Here is a 23,874-nt window from a genome sequence, read left to right on the forward strand (position 1 = left end):
TTTTCAACAAATCTAGAGCGAGAACGTTGTCATTCGGGGTGATGGTTGGCTAGGAGCGTGCTATGTGGTGAAGTTCATTTTTAAGAGTGCATGGCTAGGTTTCTCTTCTTTCTCCTAACAAACATATCCCCCCCGCCCCATTACTGGTGGTGATGTGGGGGTGTTGGAGGATTGTAGCCTGTAGCTATGTATTGTAGCGAGGATAAGTTTTCGCTTATCCTCGCTTGGCCTGAACTACCCATATGGAGTACTCGAGTATAGGGTCTTGTGAGTAACGTGTATATTGGTAATAATCACGTGACCAGAAAGCTTGCTCCTGCATTTTTGGTGAATATCGTGTTTAATGTGGTGGTGTATGCATGCCCGCTGCATCCATGCCGAACGGGTCTGCATCACCCCCATCTCTTCTTCCTTCTCGACTCTCTGACTGATTGATTGCCTGAGAAAAAAACAACAAAAAAAAAACAGCATATATTCTCATCTCTTCAACATCATCCCATACACACGTTTGAGGCGGGCGGTTGGGCGCGTCGCATATGCTGAGTTGGCAAACGACGTGCCGCTTCGTCGAGGCGAGCGGTAACTTTTTCCCGGAGCGCTTCCCTCATTCTCCCTTTTATTCCCCGCCGTTTACCCGAGCACAGCGCGTGCGCGTCGGAGCAAGTTCACCGGCGTGCGTCGTGCCCTCGTGCGGGACACTTCACTGACGTGAGCGTCTTCTCTGTGCCTTCCCACTCTGTGCTCCCACGTGCGCGGATTCCAGTTTGGACACCGAGTTGTGTGCGCGCCTCACTTCAGGATTACGCTTACATGTGCATCGTGTCATAGTGTCAGACTCGACTTTCCCGTTCTCGAAGGAGTTGGGCGGTAAGCAACTTTGTGCTGCTGTCTTCGTTGAATTTCTTAGACGAACTTTAGTCCCACGCGTTAGTTACACTCTTAAAAATGAACTTCACCTCATAGCACGTTCCTACACTCTAAAAACTGAACTTCACCGCATAGTACGCTCTGCGCCAACCATTGCCACGAATGATAGGGTTATCGCTTCTGATTCGAGGAGAGAGAGAGGCGTACGCCTTTTTGTGTCAATTTGGATGTATGATAGTTGACACAAAAAGGCGTACGCCTCCCTCTCTCCTCGAATCAGAAGCGCGACCCTATCATTCGTCGCAATGGTTGGCGCAGAGCGTGCTATGCGGTGAAGTTCAGTTTTTAGAGTGTAGCTAACCGTCATCTCGAATGATATCGTTATCTGCCCTGATTTGTTGAAAACGGGAAGCGTACGCCTTTTTTGTGACAATTATGTGTTCATAGACAATTATGTGTACGCCTCCCGTTTTCAACAAATCAGGGCAGATAACGATATCATTCGAGATGACGGTTGGCTAGGAACGTGCTATGAGGTGAAGTTCATTTTTAAGAGTGTATTGTGTGGCGTCCCAGTTCTCGTTTTGATCCTTGGTTGGTGGACGTTAGCATAAACGGGAGGGGCCCTGTACTCTTAAAACAGATAACGCACTAATAGTTGCGAGTAGATTTACTCTTAAAGCAGAACTTCGCCACACAACACGTTCCTATACACTCTTAAAAATGAACTTCACCAAGCACGCTCCTAGCCCACCATCAGCCTCAGCTTTCCCCTGATTTGCTGTTTCTGTGGCATTATGCAGTTCATAATTGCCACAAAAATGGCGTGCGCCCCCAGTTTTCATAAAATCAAGGGAGAGAACGTTGTCATTCGGGATGATGGCTGACTACACTCTTAGAAATAAACTTCACCGCATAGCACGCTCCTAGCCAACCATCATCTCGAATGATATCATTATCTGCCCTGATTTGTTGAAAACGGGGAGGCGAACGCCTTTTTTGTGACACTTATGCTGTTTATAATTGTCACAAAAAAGGCGTTCGCCTCCCGTTTTCAACAAATCAGGGCAGAAAACGCTATCATTCGAGATGATGGTTGGCTAGAAGCGTGCTATGCGGTGAAGTTCATTTTTAAGGGTGTAGGAGCGGCGTGCTATGTGGTGAAGGTCTGTTTTTAGAGTGTAGCCAATCGTCGCCCCGAATACAATCGTTCTCTATCCCGATCTGTTGAAAAATGTAGCCGTACGCTTTTTTGTGTGACACTTATGCAGTTACGTTAATTGTCACAAAAAGGCGTATGCTCCGTACTTTCCACAAATCAGGAGTGATGAATGACCATTCACAAATGGTGATCAATCAGGTTATGATGATGATCACAAATCAGGAGTCATCATTCTGTGCAATGATTGGCCTCCAGCGTGTCACGTGGGGAACTTCTGTGGTGTGGTCTGTACTGTGAACTTCCTTGGTACAGTTCCCTGTGAAGTCGGCCCAGGACGCACTACCTCCCCTGAGCAACATCCACAGTCCGCTCCGCAGGAGAGGAACAGTCTGTTTTAAGAGTGGGGCGGATAGTTGGAAACTGTATTGTGTTATCGTTGCTTATAGCTAGAGAGCGCATTTTTAGGCATTAACAGGGGGCGCTCTTGACCGCATAGCACGCAGTATGCCTATCATCATCGCGGATGATATCGGCATATCGCTATGTCTTCCGATAAGCTGAGAAAGGGGGCGCACACCCTTTTATGTATCAACATGCCTTCCAATTGGAACATAAAACGATACCATTCTGAAGGATGGCTGGCCTAGAAGGATTTATGCGACGGAGAGCGTTACCTGATTATGCCTAAAAATCATCTCTCTACTGATAAGTAGAGAGCTGATTTTTAAGCACTAACAGGTAGCGCTCTTCGTCGCATAAATCGTTCTAGGTCAACATGAACATCTGTGAATGGCCATGAATATCTGACAACATGTAACGATGTCACTATAAATCGCAATGTACGCATGTTTGAGTAATATAGACGCACCTACACTCTTACACTCTTAAAAATGAACTTCACCGCATAGCACGCTCCTAGCTAACCATCATCTCGAATGGTATCGTTATCTGCCCTGATTTGTTGAAAACGGGAGGCGTACGCCTTTTTTGTGACAGGGCGTACGCCTCCCGTTTTCAACAAATCGGGGCAGATAACGATATCATTCGAGATAATGGTTGGCTAGGAGCGTGCTATGCGGTGAAGTTCATTTTTAAGAGTGTAAAACGGGGGGGGGGGGGGGGGGGTAATGGCATGATCGGCTCGCCGTTGTTGGCCACGCATAGGTGGGCGTCGTCACGACTATAGCCACAAAGGAAAAAGAAAACGAAAAAAGGAAAAAAAAAAAGAAAGGAAAAGGACGGATGGAGGATAGAGTATGAAGGGTGGAGATGCGTAGAGGGTGCATGAGTTCGCCGGTGAGAGCAAAGTGTTAGAGAGGTCGTTGAGCAAGACCCGCCTTCTGCAGAAAGAGAATAAGGTTTCTTGCTTTAGCGGAACGTTCGGAGGAGAACCACCGGGGTATAGAGGATGTCCGCTAGCGTGCCCGTGCTGGAGTGACGGAGATGGGCTCTTAAAACAGAACTTCACCGCATAGCATGCTCCTAGCCAACCGTCATCTCGAATGACATTGTCCTCTCGCCTGATTTGCTGGAAACGGGGGGCGTAACCCATTTTCGTGATCATTATGAACTGCGTAAGTGTCACAAAAAAATGCGTAACGCTCACGTTTTCAACTAAGCGTTGCAGATAACGATATCATTCGAGATGACGGTTGGCTAGAAGCGTGCTATGCGGTGAAGAACAGAAAAAAGTAAAAAAATGTGGCGTTTTCTTGAGTCTGAGGAGCATGCATACAAAATGACGAAGATATTTTGTTGCAAGCTCTACTGATTACTAGCGGTAGAATCTCGCACTGTTAGAGTACATTATAATTACAGATTCGTAACAATAGATTGCACCAGTGCGAATTTTCGCCGAATCTTCGTTTTCAGCTTGTCTGAGGAACGTTATAACACTGTTCCTCACACGTAACCTTAATTTCAACTCAATTGACACTCATTTACGATTATGGTAGTGGCTATCTCCAGTGGGTGAAACTGCAGCACCGCACTGTCAGAGTATTACTGACTATGCTAAAATGTAACATCATGTAATACGTTAACTGTGGGTGAAGGTTTGTGTTCTACATTAGGACTGCGATGGGTAAGGGATGTGCCATAGCACAGTGTACAGCAGTACTATACAGTACCGGTAGTATTTCACGTATCGTTCAACGCTTTCACCCCAGCCACATACACAAAACGGCTTCAAATCCTCCAACGGTTATTCAAACCTAGTGAACGATATCGTGTGTTCTTTGCGTGTCTTTAGTTCCAGTGTTTAATGGATTCTAAATGGATACCGACAGCCGTGACCTGCGCGTAGACATTAATCAACTTCACGTACATTTTATTGAAGGCACGCCTTCTTCTTCACTTGATGACACCGGGGGAATAATGACCTTTTCGCCTTAAGCAATTTGGCTGCGCATAAAAAAAAAAGACATGTGAACCTAAAAAAGCGTTAAAAGTACACGCGTTACTGGCTGTTCTTGGCTAATGTTCGTTTCGACGCTTTTTTATATACGTGTTTCTCGGCCTTTTTTTTCTCCCACTTTCAATACGTTTCTTACGATTTTTTTAAAAAGTTTATTCGAAGGAACGTCTTCCGATTTCCATTCAAAGATAGGAGAACTTAGAAGACGAAGAACATTGTACGTAGGGAGCTACTATATAGGCTCCCTAATTGTACGAAGGCATGCTCAGTTTCCTACTTAGATTGATTCCCTAATTGATTATCTCAGGCGTATAGAGATAGGGCTAGAAGAGCATGTCGGTTATACAGGGCGTTTTTTTAGTATTTCCAGAATTTTTATAATAAAACTATGAGAGAATTATAATAAACTAGACTGTATTAACTAGGACTATATAAACTGTATAAACTAGAACTATAATAAAACTATGCAGCTAGGCGGACATCGTGTCGGAACGCGTATGCAACAACTGGCCTAAAATAACTATTTAACTTATTAATTAGATATTATCTCGGAAATGCGAGGTAACAGAATTGGAGCCAGTTATTATTTAAGTTCACTCACTTTTTGTTTTGCATATCCTGAAACAAGCATGTGCTTTGAGATATAAATCGTTCATTTTTAATCAATTTTAATAAACCTTTCGATTTTGCTGTGCAAACGAGCCGAAACCGAAACCGTGCACTTCTCGAGCGCAAAAGGAGCGTCGGGTGTTCTCGTCGGAGAACCACGTGCTTTGTAGCGAGGGAGCCGATTGGGGTAGGCGCTGGTCTGATGGCCGAATAGATATCATTTTCCGGCCCAGCTAAGCCGAAGGTCATGTCGTTTCTGCGTTGGACACGTGCGTATAGTTCTGGTATCGGCTCAGTTCCATATCCACATTTGGGGAATTATATCGCAAAGTATGTGGTCATTTCAGGATTTTCCAACAAGAGGGTTGATTCAAATATAATGACTTCCTACAATTCTGCTGTCTCGCATTTTCCCGATAGTTATCTAATCCTTACCTTTTTTCTTCTTTCTTTTTCTTTTTATTGAGTTTAGTACATTTATACAGGCATAGGTACAATAGGACTGAAAGGGCAAGCCCTGTTTAACAGCCCAGGATAACAACAGATATACACTGAATATGAGTCACGCATCTTGTGAAGAGTACAGAAAACGTCAAAAAGGGGGTGGGGGAAGTGGGTGGAAGAACAAACAAAATCAGGCGAAAACATACACAAACTGCTGCAATCCAAAATGTTCATCACGGTCAAAATTAGATACAGTCAAAACAAAGGGGAGATGAGAAAGATAGATGAAGTGTAAGCACACAGATGATAAATTGTGCTAAGAGTTCAGGAAATGCTCCCTGATAGCCCTTTTTAAATTCTATATTGGGTGAGTGATGGAACGGACGCGTTTTAATTAATTAAGAAGTTAATTAATCAATTTTAGGCAATTACTCGTCCAGTAATTACATGCGCTTTCGCCGCGGGATGTCCCTCAGGCCGCGTAACCCGCCTTCAAAAATTGCGTCAGTACTGCACACACAGATTTTAAAAAAATCTGTAAAGGATACTGATAAAAAGCGATAAAACTAAAAGCGATGAAACCCCGGTGCAGGGGACACAAAGAGACAACACAGACGAACCACTGACTGACAAACAACTTTAATGGCAGGGACACATCTTAAATATACCAACTGCACACCCGACCCCTAGTGGCAGCCAAGGCCGTCATGCTGTAATCACAAAATTATCACAAAGTTATCAAAAAGCTATCACGCAAACAAGGCACCAAGTAAACGCCCCCCCCCCCCCCCCCGGAACAGAATTCGCGTTAGTTATCAATGAATTGCTGGATTGTATCCATTACCAACACGGAAGGCACGCTAATGCAACTATCTCCAGCCTGTTTTATCACTGATACCGAGACCCATGCAATGCAATGCCCGGCGCATGAGCGGCACTGTTCTGTACGGACTCCGAGAGTCAGCTGTTGCTAAGCGCGATGCAAGAATTCCACGGTTAATTCTCAACCACAAGAACCAAATCACCGGAAGAATGTCGTACAAGAGCCTCGAAATATCCCTCAATGGGTATCTTGCCTTTCGTCGTTTTCTCACTCCGTGCCTTCTTTACCGATTTCACGTCTATACCCTGCAGCGATATTTGTATGCTGCTATGGTAAAAAGGTTCGTGAGGGAGCTCGTAATAAAACGCAAGGTTCTTTTGGTTGGGTGAGTCGAGGATTCTTTTGTCCGATGTTGTATCGTTTCGTTTGTTGTTGCGGCCCTTTCGTTTATTTGTTTAAGAAAGAAAAATGATTCAACACATGAGACTTGCTGAGACTTAGACGTCATGCAAGATGTTGGTGACTATCTGCAACGCAGGATGTAATGTGTAATGAGCACGTACAGTCTCGTCTTATATACAAACGAATGAAAGACGCTTAGCTCCTGTGTTGAACTGTAGCACTATACACTGTATCCATTTTATACTACAATCGCACTTCTTGTGTGTTGTGCCTCGCAGGAAATAGTTTTATAATTTATTAATTAAATAAAATTATTTCAGATCCATACTTAGAAACATGCCACAAGAGTTAACTTTTTCTTTCCTTAATCCCACATCATCATCATCATCCATTCATCTATGTTGTTGTTGTTGTTGTTTCTTTCCTTACGAGATACTTTACTTAAAAGAGTTCGCTACTACGTCTATTTTTGCTACAAACTTTTAGGATTTTTTCAAAACGAAAACTGTTAATTTTCAGCTCTAGTACGAAGTCCTTACGCAAAGAATGAGAAAAGAACGGGTGAAACGCGTGCATTTGGATGAAAGCTCTGTCTCTGAGAACGACGCTTCTCGAAGCAGCAATCTCTCAATAAGAGGTTATCGCATATTTGATGAAGAAGGCAACACCTCCTTGAGCTTGAGGATCGTAGAGGGACGAAGACAACGAACAGAGAATCGGACAGGACGAAGCTCATACATGTTGTTGACATACAACGTATTTGATGTTATCGTTGTTGCCCCCTTATTCAACGTTAAATCCTATGGTCTTTCACCTTGTTGATACTCACGCTTTCCAAGCCGCCTAACAACAACAACAACAACAACATCCGCATAAGATGATCTTCTGCAGCTTTTCATTCCGTGTACCTTCGATTCCCGCCAGAACGTTGCGAGAACGCAAGCAAGGTATTGTTCGTACCTGCGAACACAAACAATGCACCGTTGAGCAAGGGCGCAGTTCGTGATGTGAGATTGGCTACGCCGTACATGTATATACTTGAAGAACACCGGTAGGCTCGCTCTAATAATAGAAAATGGCTGCCGATACATTTCTTTTTTTTTTCTTTCCCGGGAATCGGCATTGCGTATTGTTGGTATGCGTTTCGATGTAAGTGAGCCTCGAGAACGTGCATGGGCGTCTGTTTTTTTCTCAAGCTTCTGAAGTCGTCGAACACTGAACGCGGATGCCTCTGCCGATTTCATAATGGCGTACAGGAGCCAGACATTCCCTTTTCAGCAGCAGGCCGAGAGTATGAGTATACCTGTAAAATACACGGAGAACGGGCAAATATATTTATTTGCGCGCTCTGTTGTTGATCAATAAAACGGGAAGGATACGTATATTTATGTTTAATATTAATGTATTGTGCGGATGCTATTTAATTGTTGTATACGGAGGAAGGAGTCCTTGGTGTCAGATTTTACTTCTCTGTATGCATTTCTTTTTGTCGGTGACGCGCGAAAACGAAATAATTCTGCGCTCAGTTGACTATGAACGTATCGGACAACCGGAAGCTGCGGCCAGTGGTTTATCCGGAATCCCAAGCACGGAGGGCTGTTAGAAAAAATTGGGGGTGGGTGGGGGAGGGAGTCTATATTATAGTTACGTCATTATAACTTAACATATCATTACCGACATGTGTCTAAAGCTGAAATCGCAAGGGCACCCCCTGTAGGGGGTACACAGCTGAAATAGTTAGAGGGGGGTTGTCATTGAACATTTAGGGGGTGTGAGGGGGGGGGTCTGGGTAAATCACTGGCTGCGGCTCTGTGAGAATTAGAATGGCCATCACATGGGTAGCTTCAATTTCGGGATAAGGGAGGAGGGGATATGTGTACTAAAAAAAAAAAGAAAAGAAAAGGTTAGGTTAGGCTAGGAATCGGGTCAAAGAGATTTTACAAACGGAAAACACACGCGCCCCCCAATTTGTTGTCTAAATGAGGCTGTTCTGGAACTTCCTTCGACGCGACTGGCGAATTGAGTTTGTAACCCATTGAGAGGCCACCATTTGCCACGAACTTTTACACTTCCCTTTTACAGCCGAAACAGGAAGACCGAAAAGACTTTTCATTCTACATTTCCGTGGAGCAGTTCCTTCCGACCACATGCTGGCGTGCAGAAAGGCACCCTATTTGGTCGCGCCTGTCTGGCAATCACAGATGGATGGACAGGAGATCGAAACTCTGCGCCAGTTTCCGAAATACCATTCCCCACCCGTACGTTTTAGGCTTCCAATGGTTTTTCAATAACGCCAACTGCTCCGCATGTATCGACCACGCGCCATCATTGGACTTTCAATGTCTTCCGCTTCGGTCCGGGTCCGACGACGGAGGCCCTGCACTCGCGTTCCTTGCCGAGGCAGTGAACTATTTTTCGCGTGAGCGTTCTGTATCTTCCGCTTGAAAAGGAAAAGCAGGAAAGTCGGAGAAGCGCAACTACGTGCTTTTACTTGCTCCCCTAAACTCTTTTCGTGCAGGCTTTACGATTTTGTCTCCCACTCACCCCGAGGATGATGTTATCCCGATTGAAATTCTGTCGGACTTCTAGAGGCGTGAAACATTCTTGAAGTCAAGGCAATGATGGTGATACGAAGATGTTTAAGGCCAATGAATCTCGCGTAAACGAACGCAACACTTAAAGGGGCACTAACGTGCCCACACATTTCTCAGATTTCTCAGATTTTTTTGCACTTTAGTGGTGGCGAAAGAGCTGGCCGTTGTCGGCCAGGGCGGGCAACGTCACGACTATAACGTTCTGGGGGGGAATGTGCGTCCTGGGACGGCTTCTAGGGGAACTGTGCCGACGTACACTCTTAAAAGTGAACTTCACCGCATAGCACGCCCCTAGCCAACCATCATCTCGAATGGTATCGTTATCTGCCTTGATTGGTTGAAAACGGGAGGCGTAAGCCTTTTTTGTGGCACTTATGCTGTTCATAATTGTCACAAAAAAGGCGTACGCCTCCCATTTTCAACAAACCAGGGGAAAGAACGATATCATTTGAGATTATGGTTGGCTAGAAGCGTGCTATGCGGTGAAGTTCATTTTTAAGTGTGTATGTCTGACAGTGTCTGAGGAAAATGCAGGAAATATCCCAGACAGCACAGCCGACACCGCGATTCGAACCCGGGTACCTCCCAGTCTCGATGTGACATGGCATGCACCCTAACCACTTGTAACCACGCTAACTGCTTCTTTAAAAAGACTGCGACACGGGGAAAACGGAGGGAAGGGGGAGGGGGGGTCGTACACAATTTTTTAGGCATTATGCAATTCATAATTCCACAAAAAGGGCGTACGCCCCCCCCTCCGTTTCCATCAAATCAAGGGAGGGAACGTTGTCATTCTGGATGATGGTTGGTTATAGGAGCATGCTATGCAGTGAAGCTCTGTTTTTAGAGTGTGGGATGGAACACCCTCGATGAAATCCGTTTCAACCAAAGGATTCATACTCTACGCCAAAACAAGATAAGTTGATAAGTAAATTTAAAAAAAATATGAAGAAATTGAATTCGGCACCCGACCCGGCAAACAAAATATCGAAAAACATAGCCTCCTCATAAGGAAATATGCTACAGCGGACTCCATCCGAAATGTTCAAGCAACGCAATATTCGTCGTAACGTCCGTAACGCAATATTCGTAACGCAATAATATAAGCCCGTAACGCAATATTCGTCGAGTACTGTACCGTATCTTATCGTTTGGGCTGTCTGGTTGCTCATGATGGCGGCTCTAGTGGGATCAGAATCACGGGTAAAAAGTGCATTGTTACAAGCAACCAGAAATGAACCTGTGGACAATATAGGGGGGCGATATGAAGATTTATTAAAGAAAAAAAAGGAAAGGTCAGCCAGGCAGAGGTCGGCTTGCTATTTAAAAACACCGAAAAATACAAAAAGAAGAAGAGAAGGAAATAAAAATAAATAAAAAAATGAAAAATCACACTCAATCACTGACAAGGTTCGAAGCGTGGAAGATAGAGGTTCTTTCGCATCAAATAGTATATCTTCAGTAAGTCCAGCAGTAAATTAAATTACACGGCAAATATGTGTATCCCGAATAGAACAACGTGCCTTACAAAATGTATTAAGGAGGACCCCCCCCCCCCCCCCCTTTCCGGCCTAATCGGGTATTCAGCCGCTGCCACACCGTATACCGAGTTTGGGTAATTACATAATTGGCGCCGCATCACCCCGCAGCGGGGTCATCGGAGGATACAATGGCGAACAAAGTTAGCAACCCAACTTCGATTGAGGAAAAAGAAATGAAAACGATAAAGCCGATGCCGTTCACGTGCCACCGATGAGGTCACGTGCATCTTTGCGTCATTACCCATTCAGAGGGCGTCTTTCCCGCCAGCAAATGAGTCTGGAACAATAGAACGCACTGTGTGTCCTTGCGCGTGTGTATGTGTTGCTTTGGGAGCCAGCAATTAGCGAACGCCCAGTGTTGGCGACAGCCAGGACGCGAAAGCGTTTACGTTTATTTATTCGGCTAATACGAAGATAAGTGTTGGTAATCTGTTCTACTCCTATCGCTGCGCTCAGATTTGGCCGTACAGAGTAAGGATATTAGTGTATAACGTAGAGAGCGGATGGCATTGCCCCCGTTTGATTTCTAATGATCGTTCTGAGCATATGTACTCTTTTTTTTTTTTTTTTGCGCTAGTTGTTGTCGCGGAAGATAAAGCGCTTTCCCGTCGACAGAACGGCATTTTCCCGGGGAGTTTAGTTCCCTGACTCTGCGAACTGCATTTACACGAAGTCCTTCGATCGAATGTAGGAGGAACGATGCGGATGATTCATGAACGACGCGAGCCATTTCTTGCGTTGTATTCTGTTGTCACTCTAACTCTCTAACGGTTGCTTCGTGCCATAAAGGGAATGCATTAAAAAAAAAGTGTGTGTGGGGGGGGGGGGGGGAGAGGAGGACGACTCTAATGGCGAATTCTGGTGGTCATTTCATGGCAACACTGCCTTGCGCTCGGAAATTGCCGGGAAATTTCCCGCGCTGGATCACGTGACCGTTGCCACCCGAACATTCGGCCATTGAGTGCCAGGAATCTAGCGGTTTTAGCCTCTAGGGGCATCGCGGTCGCTCGTCTTCGGGTTTCGTCGTCTGCTAACCCCCGTGACCTTCGACGTCCCAACCAATGAGGGTTCTCGTCATCCTCGCAGAGCGGATGTGACGACGCCGGATGTAGTTGGGCAACCGGCGGCTCGGTCGTTTGGAGACCCGGGCGAAAAAAGTGCTAGCTGGCAAATTCCTGTCGCTCGCAAAGCGCCGCGCGAACACGTGAGATTGCTTCGCTTTGACCAAGCGAACATGACTGCTCGGGATCTGGCAAAAAAAGAAAAAAAAAGAAAAAGAAAAAAAAGCTGCCACGAAATGACCACACGACTTCGCCATAACTGCACAGAGGGCGCCTACTCCAATCCCCGCTGCGTGCACATCCCAGGCAGCACACGGCATCGGGCTGATATCGGCAGCAAGTTGGGCATGTCGGCCCAACATATCCCCGACACTGCCAACTTGTGACCAATATCACGCTGAAGTTGGCAATGTCGGCTCGGTGTTGACCGAAACAAGCGACATGTAGCCGACAATGCCAACTTGCGACCGATATCATTTTCAAGTTGACAATGTCGGCTTGACGTTGACCGACACCAGCGAGATGACGCTGACAATGTCAACGTGCGATTGACATCTCACAGATATTGACAATGTCGGCTTGATGATCACAGAAACCAGAGACATGACGCCGACACTGCCAACTTGCGACCAACATCCCAATGAAGTTGGCAATGTCGGCTCGATGTTGACCGAAGCCAACGACATGACGCTGACACTGGCTTTCCATCGACCTACTTGGTGTCCCGCGCCAAAAGCAAGTAGGAAACACATTCGCTACGTTGAGGTCGTGCTAATATTCGAAGCAATTCCTCATTTGAGCCTTGTTTGTATACGTGAGCGAATTAAACTGAGACACGTCACCTCCACCATTTTGATTCCGAGACGAGCAGGGCTCTCGAATTTGCGGTAGCTCGGAAGACATGAAATATATAGTATCTGTTTTCGCTTCGAAAGGAATGCCTTGCACTTCGTGGTCTTTTTTTTTTCTCTTGCTTTTGGTAACACCGCGCTCATTGCACGCCGTGGGAAATACCAGAAACAAAGGATACCATCAGAAAATAAAACGAGTAAGAAACAATGGCAGAAATAAAACGTTGTTTCCTCGCAAACAACCAGTCTAACGTTGTTTTTGTAGTTTCGATTGCCAACACACGAATAAAAATACAAAATTATGTTGGTGCAACATCGGCCACAAATCGGTAGTATGTCGGTAGCGTGTCCAAATGACATCGGCAGCATGTCCAAATGATATCGGGCCAATATCCTGACCCGGGCGGACTAAACTGAACTCTGGGCGGTGTTGCAAAGCGTATGTTGGGCCGATGTCGGCTCGACATCGGGGTGCTGCTAGGGATTGTTCTGTCACTATAGAATCCACTCCATCGAACGTTTCATTTTGGACTGTGCGCTGTAAAACATTTACCATTCGAACTTGGGAACCAGTCTAGATGTTGGTCTATTAAGTAATTGACTTATCATTTGAACTCATTGGCTTAGCGTGTCCTTTATACGGGTGCAGGCGAGCGACAGAAACGAAAGAAATTTCGAACAAATTTCATCGTCTAATTTGGCAAAGGAACATACTTTTATTTTCTTATAGCATACTGTACTCTTATATATATATATATATATATATATATATATATATATATATATATATATTATACGCTCATAGCCATCATATAGCAAGTACTCCAGGAACGCTGATGTCATCCTGCTGCTCACCCCGGACAATCAAGCTCGGATAATACACTCGAACCTTTTATTGCTGACCAGGGAGTGAGCGACGCAAAAGTGTCCAATTTGTTGTGTCTTGCTCCGCCTTCGTAATTTGCTTACGTAGTTTGGAGTCTGATACACCACGATGAGAGAGGGACTCGTTAGGTGAAGGAGCTAACGAATCGCGAAAACTGCGGCTTCATCGTGCGTTGGCAGGTGTATCACGGTGACCCCCTTATTTTGTTCACTTGACCCTGCGTGTTCCTCTTCGTTCGCAGTCCCCGGCGGTGTTCAGCAAATTCGGCACAAATTTGGCTACAGAGAACAAGAGAGAGAGAAAGTGAGAAAAAAACACTCCCCGAAAGTCCAAACTCACATTACTCTGTTAAAACAGAACTTCGCCACATAGCAGGCTCCTAGTCAACCAGCATTCCGAATGATATCATTCTGTGTCCTGATTTGTTCATAACAGGGGGTAGGCGCCTATCTGGGACGGCGAGCCCTTTCACAAGCACCACCAACACCTGGGACAAGCATACACTCTTAAAAATGAACTTCACCGCATAGCACGCTGCTAGCCAAACATCATCTCGAATGATATCGTTATCTGCCCTGATTTGTTGAAAACGGGAATCGTACACCTTTTTTGTGACACTTACGCTGTTCATAATTGTCACAAAAAAAGGCGTACGCCTCGCGTTTTTAACAAATCAGGGCAGATAATGATATCATTCGAAAGGATGGTTGGCTAGGACCGTGCTATGTGGTGAAGTTCATTTCTAAGAGTGTATAATATGCTGAAGCTGAAGTGAACTACCACCATGTTCTAAAGTCATGGGGGGGAGGGGGGTCGAAGTAACTTGCCGTTGTTGGCAGCACTCAAGTGGGCATCGTCACCTCATAGCACGCTCCCGCATAATCCCGAATGACAACGTTCTCTCGCTGGATTTGATGAAAACGGGGGTGTACGCCGTTTTTGTGGCAATTATGAACTGCATAACGCCACAAAAATGGCGTACGTCCCCCGTTTTCAGCAAATCAGGGGAAAGAACGATGTCACTCGCGGTGATGGTTGGCTAGGAGCATGCTATGTGGTGAAGTTCATTTATGAGATCCCATGCTCTGCGGCTTTTTCAGTATTGGTTTCTCAACGTGGCTTACTGAAGCGGAGACAAGCTGATTGACAGTCTTACTGAATACATCGAAATATATGAAGTTATTCGTGATCCTCACGTTTGAACAATTCCGCAAAAAATGACTCCACCAGCTAGGTACACTCTAAAAACAACGTCACCGCCTAGCACGCTGCACGTCAGCCATTGCCACGAATAATAGGGCTATATCGCTTCTGATACACTCTTAAAATTATGAACTTCACCGCATAGCATGCTCTCAGCCAACCATCATCTCGAATGATATCGTTATCTACCCTGATTTGTCGAAAACGGGAGGCGTACACCTTTTATGTGACAATTATGAACAGCATAAGTGTCACAAAAAAGGCGTACGCCTCCCGTTTTCAACAAATCAGAGCAGACAACGATATCATTAGAGGTGATGATTGGCTAGGAGCGTGCTATGCAGTGAAGCTAATTTTTAAGAGTGTACGAAGAGGGAGGGTGGCGAACGCGTTTTTGTGCCGATCTCGTCCCACAACCTTTTGCCAATTATCATATATCCAAACTGTCACAAAAAGGCGTACCCACCCCCTGCGATTGAGAATAGCGGTATCATTCATTGACAATGGTATCGACGCACAGCATGCTCTGCGGTGAAGTTCTGTTTTTAGAGTTCAACACTTATCAGGGTACAAGGCTGTTGTTTACGTTTCTCTGTGAATATAATATTTATCACGAGAGAGTGAGACTAACGAAGAACACGGGTGTACATTTTGTAGCAATCTGTGTACGGTGCCGAACTCCTTTATCGCGTCATACACAGCGTACAAGTGTTCCGTGTCCGCTGTGTTGCTCAGCTGGGTTACAGGACACGGCAACACTTGCACTTTGCACACTCGCCACCTTGGATTCAATTGACGCGGCACGCCCATACCAGTCCGAAATTCCGAACCTACTGGTTTTGTGCAGACTCCTGTCAAACCGAACCGCAAAAACCAAAATAATACAATTCGCAGAAAGGCAAACCCGCGAAAGTGCTAGCTGAAACTTAAAGTGCCAAGTGGCCGACTGCGTAGTCCTCTTATTGGGGCAGTGGCGAAATCATTGTTGAACCATTCTAGTGGAAACGGTTCAAGTATATGGGTTCAAAGGTTCGAGTAGTTCTAAAGAAGAACCTTAAGTATGCCTTGCTAGTTCCGCGTTCGTACCAGTCGCCGTTCCCCTATCGACGACACTCATATACATCTATCTGCATATCTCTGCGTTGTTTTGCGTCACTGGCGGCTAGATTATACCACAACGTCCTGCATGTATTGATAGCGCTCAGCTTACGAGATAGCCGAAGTGTTGTACAACCACCTTACACCGCATTACTTTCTCTTCTTGAAACTAGCACTTTAAATGCCGCCATCGACAAAGGCAGCTGCGAGGCACACAGAGGAAACGTCGCCGTGTCGGTGCTCATGAAAATGCAGGCCGTCGTGCTGCCGATTGCCGCCGCCGTTCGGCGTGCTTGTTTGTGTGTTCCAGCCGGCGTGCTCGCTCCCTTTTCGAACCCCTCCTCTTTTGTGGTACGCGTTCCCGTAGGACATGCATATTAGTAATGGCACGTAGATCACATTCGTGGGCCTCGCAAACAGCGGTAGGAATTATGTGGACCAAGTCCTTCAACGAGAAACAGCGCTTTCGCAGGACCAGCCTGCGCAACATGTTGAGCGTGAGTTTTCTGTTTTGTTACGCATGTATGTAGCCTGCATCGGAAAATGCTCGAAACTTAATGGGTGTTGTTGAACGAAAGGGTTTGTAGGAACAGAGAAAAGAGGAACACATTCCGAACTTCTTTCTTTGGTGTCGTGTGCATTCATACAAGGTCGGTTGCTGATGTGCTGTCTGTTGCGCATTGTCTTTCGTACGTAATGACAACACTACAAGATTAGAAGGCCATCGCGCTGTTTATGGACAAGCTAATACAACTATATATATATATATATATATATATATATATATATATATATAACACAGAGTCTGCAACAACAATATGTGATTCACGGTAGTACATAGTAAACCTGATGGCTGCGAGCTCTGGGTGCATCTGCAGTATGTCATAACGCTAGGAAATCGGATGGCAGTAGCCGTACCAGGACATAACCACATCTGATTAAACATGTCATGGTGATAAAGCGTTCACGGTCTATTTCTGTGATGCTCTTTAAACTCACATATGTCTACCGCACTCCATAACTCTCGTCTTCGAATCGAAGCTCTAGTCTATATAGGTAGGTCAGTGGCTTGCGCACAAGCACACTCAGGATCCTACGGACTTGATTCCCGGCTGAGGACGTCAGCATGCAGTTGCTGAATTGCTGAAATGCATCGTTTTCTGCAAGGGAGGTTAAATACGGGGCTGCCGTATAATATGCTGAGTCTTGAGCGCACGTCAAATAATTTTTAGAGTGGGAAAAAGTTATTTTCTCAAACTACATAGCCGCTTCCCTTAGCGAAGTCCATACCCTCTTACCTTTCCTCAACCCAAGAGATGACGGAAATACTGACCCAGTGACCGAGACTGTGATGCGGGTGCCGCCAGAATTACATTTTAGTTTTGCAGCCATTATCCGATGGTCCACATCGTGTTACCATGTAAACTTTACTTTGTATCTAATTTGGTGCTATGAAAACTGTTACGTTGATAGTGCGAGGACGTCCCCCATTGGTTCATAAGTTGTTCCGTTATACGCATAAGAGCTCACGACTGTATTCCAACGGCGTTTACTGAAAGAAACGTTACAACACCGCGTTTCCATATACCCATGCACTTAGGGGCAGCGGCAAAAGACGGAGCTTGGAAAAGCGGTAGTTTGCATCGTTTTTCTCGTGCCCAGGTTGAGTGTGTTATGCTGAACAGCGCAGACGTGCGTGTAGCGCACGTATAACGCGTTGTCTACACCGCGAATTTACAGAACGGAATGTGCTCTCGAAGCTCGCGCTACAGCCTCAGTTTCCCGGAAACATTCACCATATAGGAATGTGTAAACACAAATACGGTTTCTTTTCGTCCTTTCTCTTTTACACATGCTGGCGTGCAAACGTGGATTTAACTGAAAAAACCGCATGCAGCGTCACACCGTCACAAGTTTCGTAAACAGCGCACTGTGTATACGGGCGTGCGTAACGCTGTACATTAGATATCCCGTATACATGCTCACATCACGTATCCTTCCCATCGTGATCCTTCCGCAGTGTATTGTATATTACACGCATATAGGACAACACTTGTACAGATAAGTATTGTTTCATGCCGCACACGCTAGTATCTGAATACCTTCTTATCCTATTTCGTCTCACGGTTTAGTTGGAAATTGGAATAGGTGCTCGAATTGTATTCCTGTAATGGTACACAGGAATCACTTGAAGCCTGCGGGGAAGGCTTGAGGAGTACACATTATGTTGAGTTTGAGTTTGAATGTAAAAAAAAGAAGAAAAATGAAGAAATTGAATTCGTCACCTGACGAATTCCGCTGGATAAATGGAGGATCCCCAGATAGAGGAAAAAAGAAAAGAAAAGATAAAAAGAGAAAAACATCACCCCTCCCGGTCACCGAACTGTATGCGTTTCTATGTATGCGAAATGTATTTGTGAATGATGTGTTTCTATATGCAACGCGGTGAAACACCCCATCTCATCGTCATCATTTATTGTTGTTGGTGTTGTTGTTGTCTATGCAACGTGTGAGAGGATTACTTGCATAGAACTGACCATGATTGAAAACGCGGAGGGACAAAGACGACACACACACGGAAGCGTTCAACTAGCAACTGACTTTATTTGGACAAACAACTTCTCAATCATGTTCAGTCCCAACCAACACGCTCTACAACAACAACAACAACTTTATTGCGAGATGATGATGCCTCTCCACATTCTCTACTTGCATAGGTATATACATATCTTTCGCATTGAACAATGTCATAGACAGAGCGAAAGAACCAGAGAGAGAGAGAAGAAAAATTGTAGGTGTTGGCCGCTCCGCGCAGCCAGCTGCTCCAAAACAGTTGGCGGATGCTAAATCAGAATCTTAATCACTCTCTTGTGATATTGTGAGCTTTGAGTCTTCAAAGATGGCGCCTATGTTCATGCAAGGCGCTACTGCGGCCTTACATGCGTTTGGTGTATATATTTCGGAATGGAAGCACGGGTACATATGTTCCGTACGCGCGCATGGTTTGACCTTTGCAGTAGCTCCAAAGTCAGTAGAGCGGAAAACAGCAGGTAAACCTCCACTCATGCAGAACTGGCACGAGTCGAGGTTGCGTCGAGATGAGTTACACATTTTTTCCCCTCCTGTATCGCTGGAAAACTGCGCTGTGTAGCGGCAACTTTTGTGAAACGCTTCACAGCTGCATGTGCGTGCACTGCGGATGTCATTGGGAAATTTATTTATTATTGGTAGTGTTAACCCTGCATCAGGGTTGTTACAGGAGAGGGGAAACGCGCAAGGAAGACGTGACCCAATAATATGCATTATGTTGCACTAAAGAAAAAGGACGCATTAGAATATGCATCACTGTATACGTCTTAGAAACATTCACCGAGTTGCCTGTTCAATAAATAAGGCGGCCAGAAGTTTATAACAAAGCACTCCTTGACACTCTGTGACACTGTGTTCGCGCGGTCTCTGACATTACGACCCAGTGAGTGTTTCTCGGTGCCTAACGTCTTTCCCTTTCCTTTCCCCTTTTTCCTTTATGCTTTCTTCTGCTTGACCCACTCTACCTCTTTCCTGTTTGTTTGTTTGTTTGTTTTCTCTCTTTTTTCTGGCTCTATTGTTCCATCCACAAACGCGTTTTGGAGTAACCAGTCCTGACTGAATCGGGACTAACATCTCCATATTTTGCTTTCATTTCCAATCCAATCCAATCCTCTATAACGTGAATTCTTTTATGAAATATTGCTTCAGTCCGCGCGTGGGGAAGCATACAACATCTCGGCCCAATATCGGCTGAACATTGGCAATATCGGCCCAATCTTGGTCAAGTCTTTGACAACTATTGCCGATATATAGCCAATATTGGGCCAATGTATTTTGCTGCTTGTGTAGTCACTTCCTTCGTGTTCGTATAGTTTCTCTTTGCATTGTGCCATTTCTGACGTGAAACTCGTGCGAAAATGGAATTATTCTAGTAACCTGGAAATTGTTCACAGAGGAAATCCAGTTCGCAGTTTCTCGTGTGCATCCGAGGCGAGGTTTCAGTTTACGAAGAAACCGCTACCGCGTGACAGGTTGTGAACCACAAACAAAGCCGTTCGCACGTTCTAAAGCCGTTAAAATTGAACGCAGCTGAAACTCTGTGCACATGTAAGGGCGAGTCACGAGAACGGCCGTTTTTACTAGAAAGATGTGGATTTCAAAGATCGTTCTCTTCCTCGATTTGTTGGCGTACGCCTTTTTGCGAGACATGTGTTTTCCACAAATCAGAGCGGATGATAGCGGTATCATTCTGTGAAACTGGTTGGCCTACACGCTTAAAAATGAACTTCACCGCATAGCACGCTCCTAGCCAACCATAATCTCGAATGATATCGTTATCGGCACTGATTTGTTGAAAACGGGAGGCGTACGCCTTTTTTGTGACAATTATGAACAGCATAAGTGTCATAAGGCGTACGCTTCCCGTTTGCAACTATTCAGAACAGATAACGATATCATCGAGATGATGGTTGGCTAGGAGCGTGCTATGCGGTGAAATTCATTTTTAAGAGTGTACAGCGCGCTATGCGGTGAAGTTCGTTTTTTAAGACTGTAACGCTATGTCCCGCGATAAAACTGCAACGAAACGGGACAACGCTGAAAACAAGGAGCTAGATAACCCATACATGCTCGTGTAACAAGTGCCTGATACTCGTAAACTTTCTCCATGCATAGCACACTCCTACAATATCAGAAATGAACTTCACCGCATAGCACGCTCCTAGCAATCCATCACCTCAAATGATACGCCTTTTTTGTGACACTTATGCTCTTCATAATTGTCACAAAAAAATGCGTTCGCCTTCCATTTTCAACAAATCAGGCGAGATAACGATATCATCCGAGATGATGGTTGGCTAGGAGCGTGCTATACGATGAAGTTCATTTTTAAGACGGTAGCCAACCATCATCCCGAATGACAACGTTCTTTCCCTTGATTTGATGAAGACGTCGTGCGTACGCCATTCTTGCGGCAATTATGAACTGCATACTACCACAAAAATGGCGTACGCCCCCTTTTTTCAGCAAATCAAAGGAAAGAGCCCTGTCACTCGGCATAATGGTCGGCTAGAAGAGTGCTGTGTGGTGAAGCGTGTATATTCTTGCGCTCTCAAACGGTCCAGGCAGATCAGCAACGTCGAAATTTTTATTATGCGCATTCTGCTGGGATGCAGGTTCCAATGTAAACTTTGGGGAGCGTATGTGTTGGGATGGCAGGAGATGGGAAGACGCGTTCCATGTTTTCCACCAATGTACACACTGAACATTTTGCTGAGTCAGCCCACTAGATTCGCAAAGAGTGGGAAATCTCGCCGTCTGACATTGTTTGCATAAATCATTGAACAATGCTAAAGGCCAAAGCGGGAGGAAGAAGATTCTTTACAGTGTTTCAGTCCACAGTTATTGAATAACCGCGAGCTGCATGCATATTAAACAACTCATAGGAGCTCTGCACTCTTAAAAATGAACTTTACCGCATAGCACGCTCCTAGCCAACCATTATCTCGAATGATATCGTTACCTGCCCTGATTTGTTGAAAACGGGAGGCGCACGCCTTTTTTTGTGACAATTATGAACAGCATAAGTGTCACAAAAAAGGCGTACGCCTCCCGTTTACAGCAAATCAGGACAGATAACGATATCATTCGAGATGATGGTTGGCTAGGAGCGTGCTATGCGGTGAAGTTCATTTTTATGAGTCTACGCAAAGGCGATAGCGTGTTAAGATAACATACCACTTGACAAAGTGTTACATCCTGGTAAATCCTGGTAATTGCGGTTTGTTCCGCCCATAAAATCACGCACGACGCAACGGATAATGAATCATGTTCCTCTTATGTTGGTATCAAGGTAACGGCGTCTTTCATTCCGCGAGAAGTTCTTGTACTTTAGTGTTCTTTTAATCCTGACGCTAATATGAACCGTATTTCGAGACGTGAGTCTGCCGCGTTCATTTCAACGATTTCATCGCGCGGATTTTGCCCAGCAGAAGTTTGACTTCATGGGATTATCAACTCCGAGTGTGAAGAGCCCCTCTGGCTGCGCCGCCAAGTACTTAAACTCATGGAAGGAGCGCGTTTTGGAAATCTCGCTAGGAGACTTTGCCATCTGCGCTTGTAAATGGATTGCGAGTCGAGTCCGATAATCTCATCTGTGTAAACGGCGGCACGCTAACGCACCTACATTGTCACTCGCAGTCGACTAAGTAAGTCAACGTGCTACGAATGTAGGGCATTACCGCTACTCCATCGACAACTCCTTCGTTTTCCTTGAATGTAGAAACGAAGATCTCCATAGTTTTCTTGCTATGCCTAACCTAACCCAACCTAACCTAACCCAAAACCGCGCTAACCTAACTTTGAAGATCTTGCCTCGGTAGCTTCGGACCAACACACGTTCTTTTGTGTGTTGCCCAGAACGGAATTGCCGGGAGTATCATTCTACCTTCTCCGTCATAAGCGTTATATAACGTTTATATATATTATTATTATATACGTTAAAGAGTTTGATATATCAGACGGCTGCGAAGTTGAATAAAAGTAAAATAATAAGACGTGGACGACAGATTACAGGAAAGTTAACAAAAACTCGACAAACAAAACGAGACAAAAGCAAAAACGTTCCGACAGTAACACTTTCTTCGTCAGGATTGTCCTGACGAAGACAGTCCTACTGTCGAAATGTCGACCGTGTCGACCGTATATATATATAATATTCCTTTACGAGAGGAAGGTATGCCCGCAATACGCTCGGAACCGTTCTAAGAGGAGGGACTACCGGAAGTAGCAGGTGGGTTTGGTTCCTTTGCCGGGCACGTACCCAGCTTCTACGCTCTTGTGTGTGTTAGCGCGCAGGGGAAGAACATGTGGCGTTTGGCAGCACGGGACACTTGCCGTTCTGCACCTGCTTACTATACGTTTTTCTCTCTTTCCCTCTGCTCTCTTGGCGCGCTTCATTAACATTCTCGATATCGAACGGAACGAGGCTCGTGGAAGGGATTTGAAAAGGCTCAAGGATTCCGATGTCTAGAATACCTTACGCGCTTCGCGCAATTACCCGCACGCCTGCGGCAGAAGTTGTGAAGTTTTATACGGTCTGCGACATCTCCTACTTTTTGAAAAAGCTCTCAGGCTTACATGACATCAAGTGGCAGTGGGAAAGGAAAATGTGTGTGTTGCTATAGGTTATGGCAAAATAACTTTGGCGCTCGACATTTTTTTACTGAGTGTTATACTGAATTTCCGGAATAAATTTTCTTGTCACGATTTCTGGCACGACTATACCAGCGGATTTGTGTTATTCATTTATTTATCTATTTTACAATACTGTTCGTCCTTGTCAGAGGGGAGATATATTTCTTAAAATAAAAAAAAAGAAAGGGAGGAAAGATCAGCCAAACGACATGTCGGCTTGCTATCCCGCAAAAAACAAAACACACACACACACACACACACACAAAGACGACATCCCACACAGCGGTCTGTGACAAAAGCAGTTTTGACGTTCCTCAGCGACACAGATCTCATGAGCAGCCTGTAAACTCAAGTCCTCATTCTTCAGTGTCCCACACTCACCTATCACCCTCATACGCATTACCCTCTTCTTTTTTTAAAAAAAGTCATCTTTGTTTTTAATCTATCTCATCTTGCTTTCACCTTTTGTTAGTTTATCATTTATTTCCTTGTCAGGACTGAAACATGTCCTTTCATGTTTCGCATGTCAAACTGTGTTACATGTGGGCATAGCTTTAGAGTCGTATACGAGGAGCGTTCACAACTTCTGAATGTTTGAGCTGCTCTAAGTGCTATGTATCTGATTATAATTGAACAAACAGGAGGCTTTAAACGTGCGATCTCACTTACTTGCCGGCAACGGTGGATGAACTG

At 45.1% G+C, this 23,874-nt stretch overlaps 1 protein-coding gene across 4 annotated transcripts in view; it reads left to right on the forward strand.

The window, feature by feature from the left end:
• Positions 1-23,874, forward strand: part of LOC135371141 (pleckstrin homology domain-containing family G member 5-like) — a 250,282-nt gene that overhangs the window by 52,606 nt on the left and 173,802 nt on the right. Inside the window, exon 1 of one of the 4 annotated variants that reach the window (XM_064605173.1) lies at positions 16,148-16,454. The exons of the other annotated variants lie outside the window; for them this stretch is intronic. Coding sequence (XP_064461243.1) covers positions 16,341-16,454 — 114 coding nt within the window. The 5' untranslated portion in view covers positions 16,148-16,340. Of the gene's footprint in view, positions 1-16,147; positions 16,455-23,874 lie in introns of those variants that run through there. 4 annotated transcript variants of the gene reach the window in all.

This window comes from Ornithodoros turicata, chromosome 10, assembly GCF_037126465.1.
Source record: "Ornithodoros turicata isolate Travis chromosome 10, ASM3712646v1, whole genome shotgun sequence".
Lineage (NCBI taxonomy): Eukaryota > Metazoa > Arthropoda > Arachnida > Ixodida > Argasidae > Ornithodoros > Ornithodoros turicata.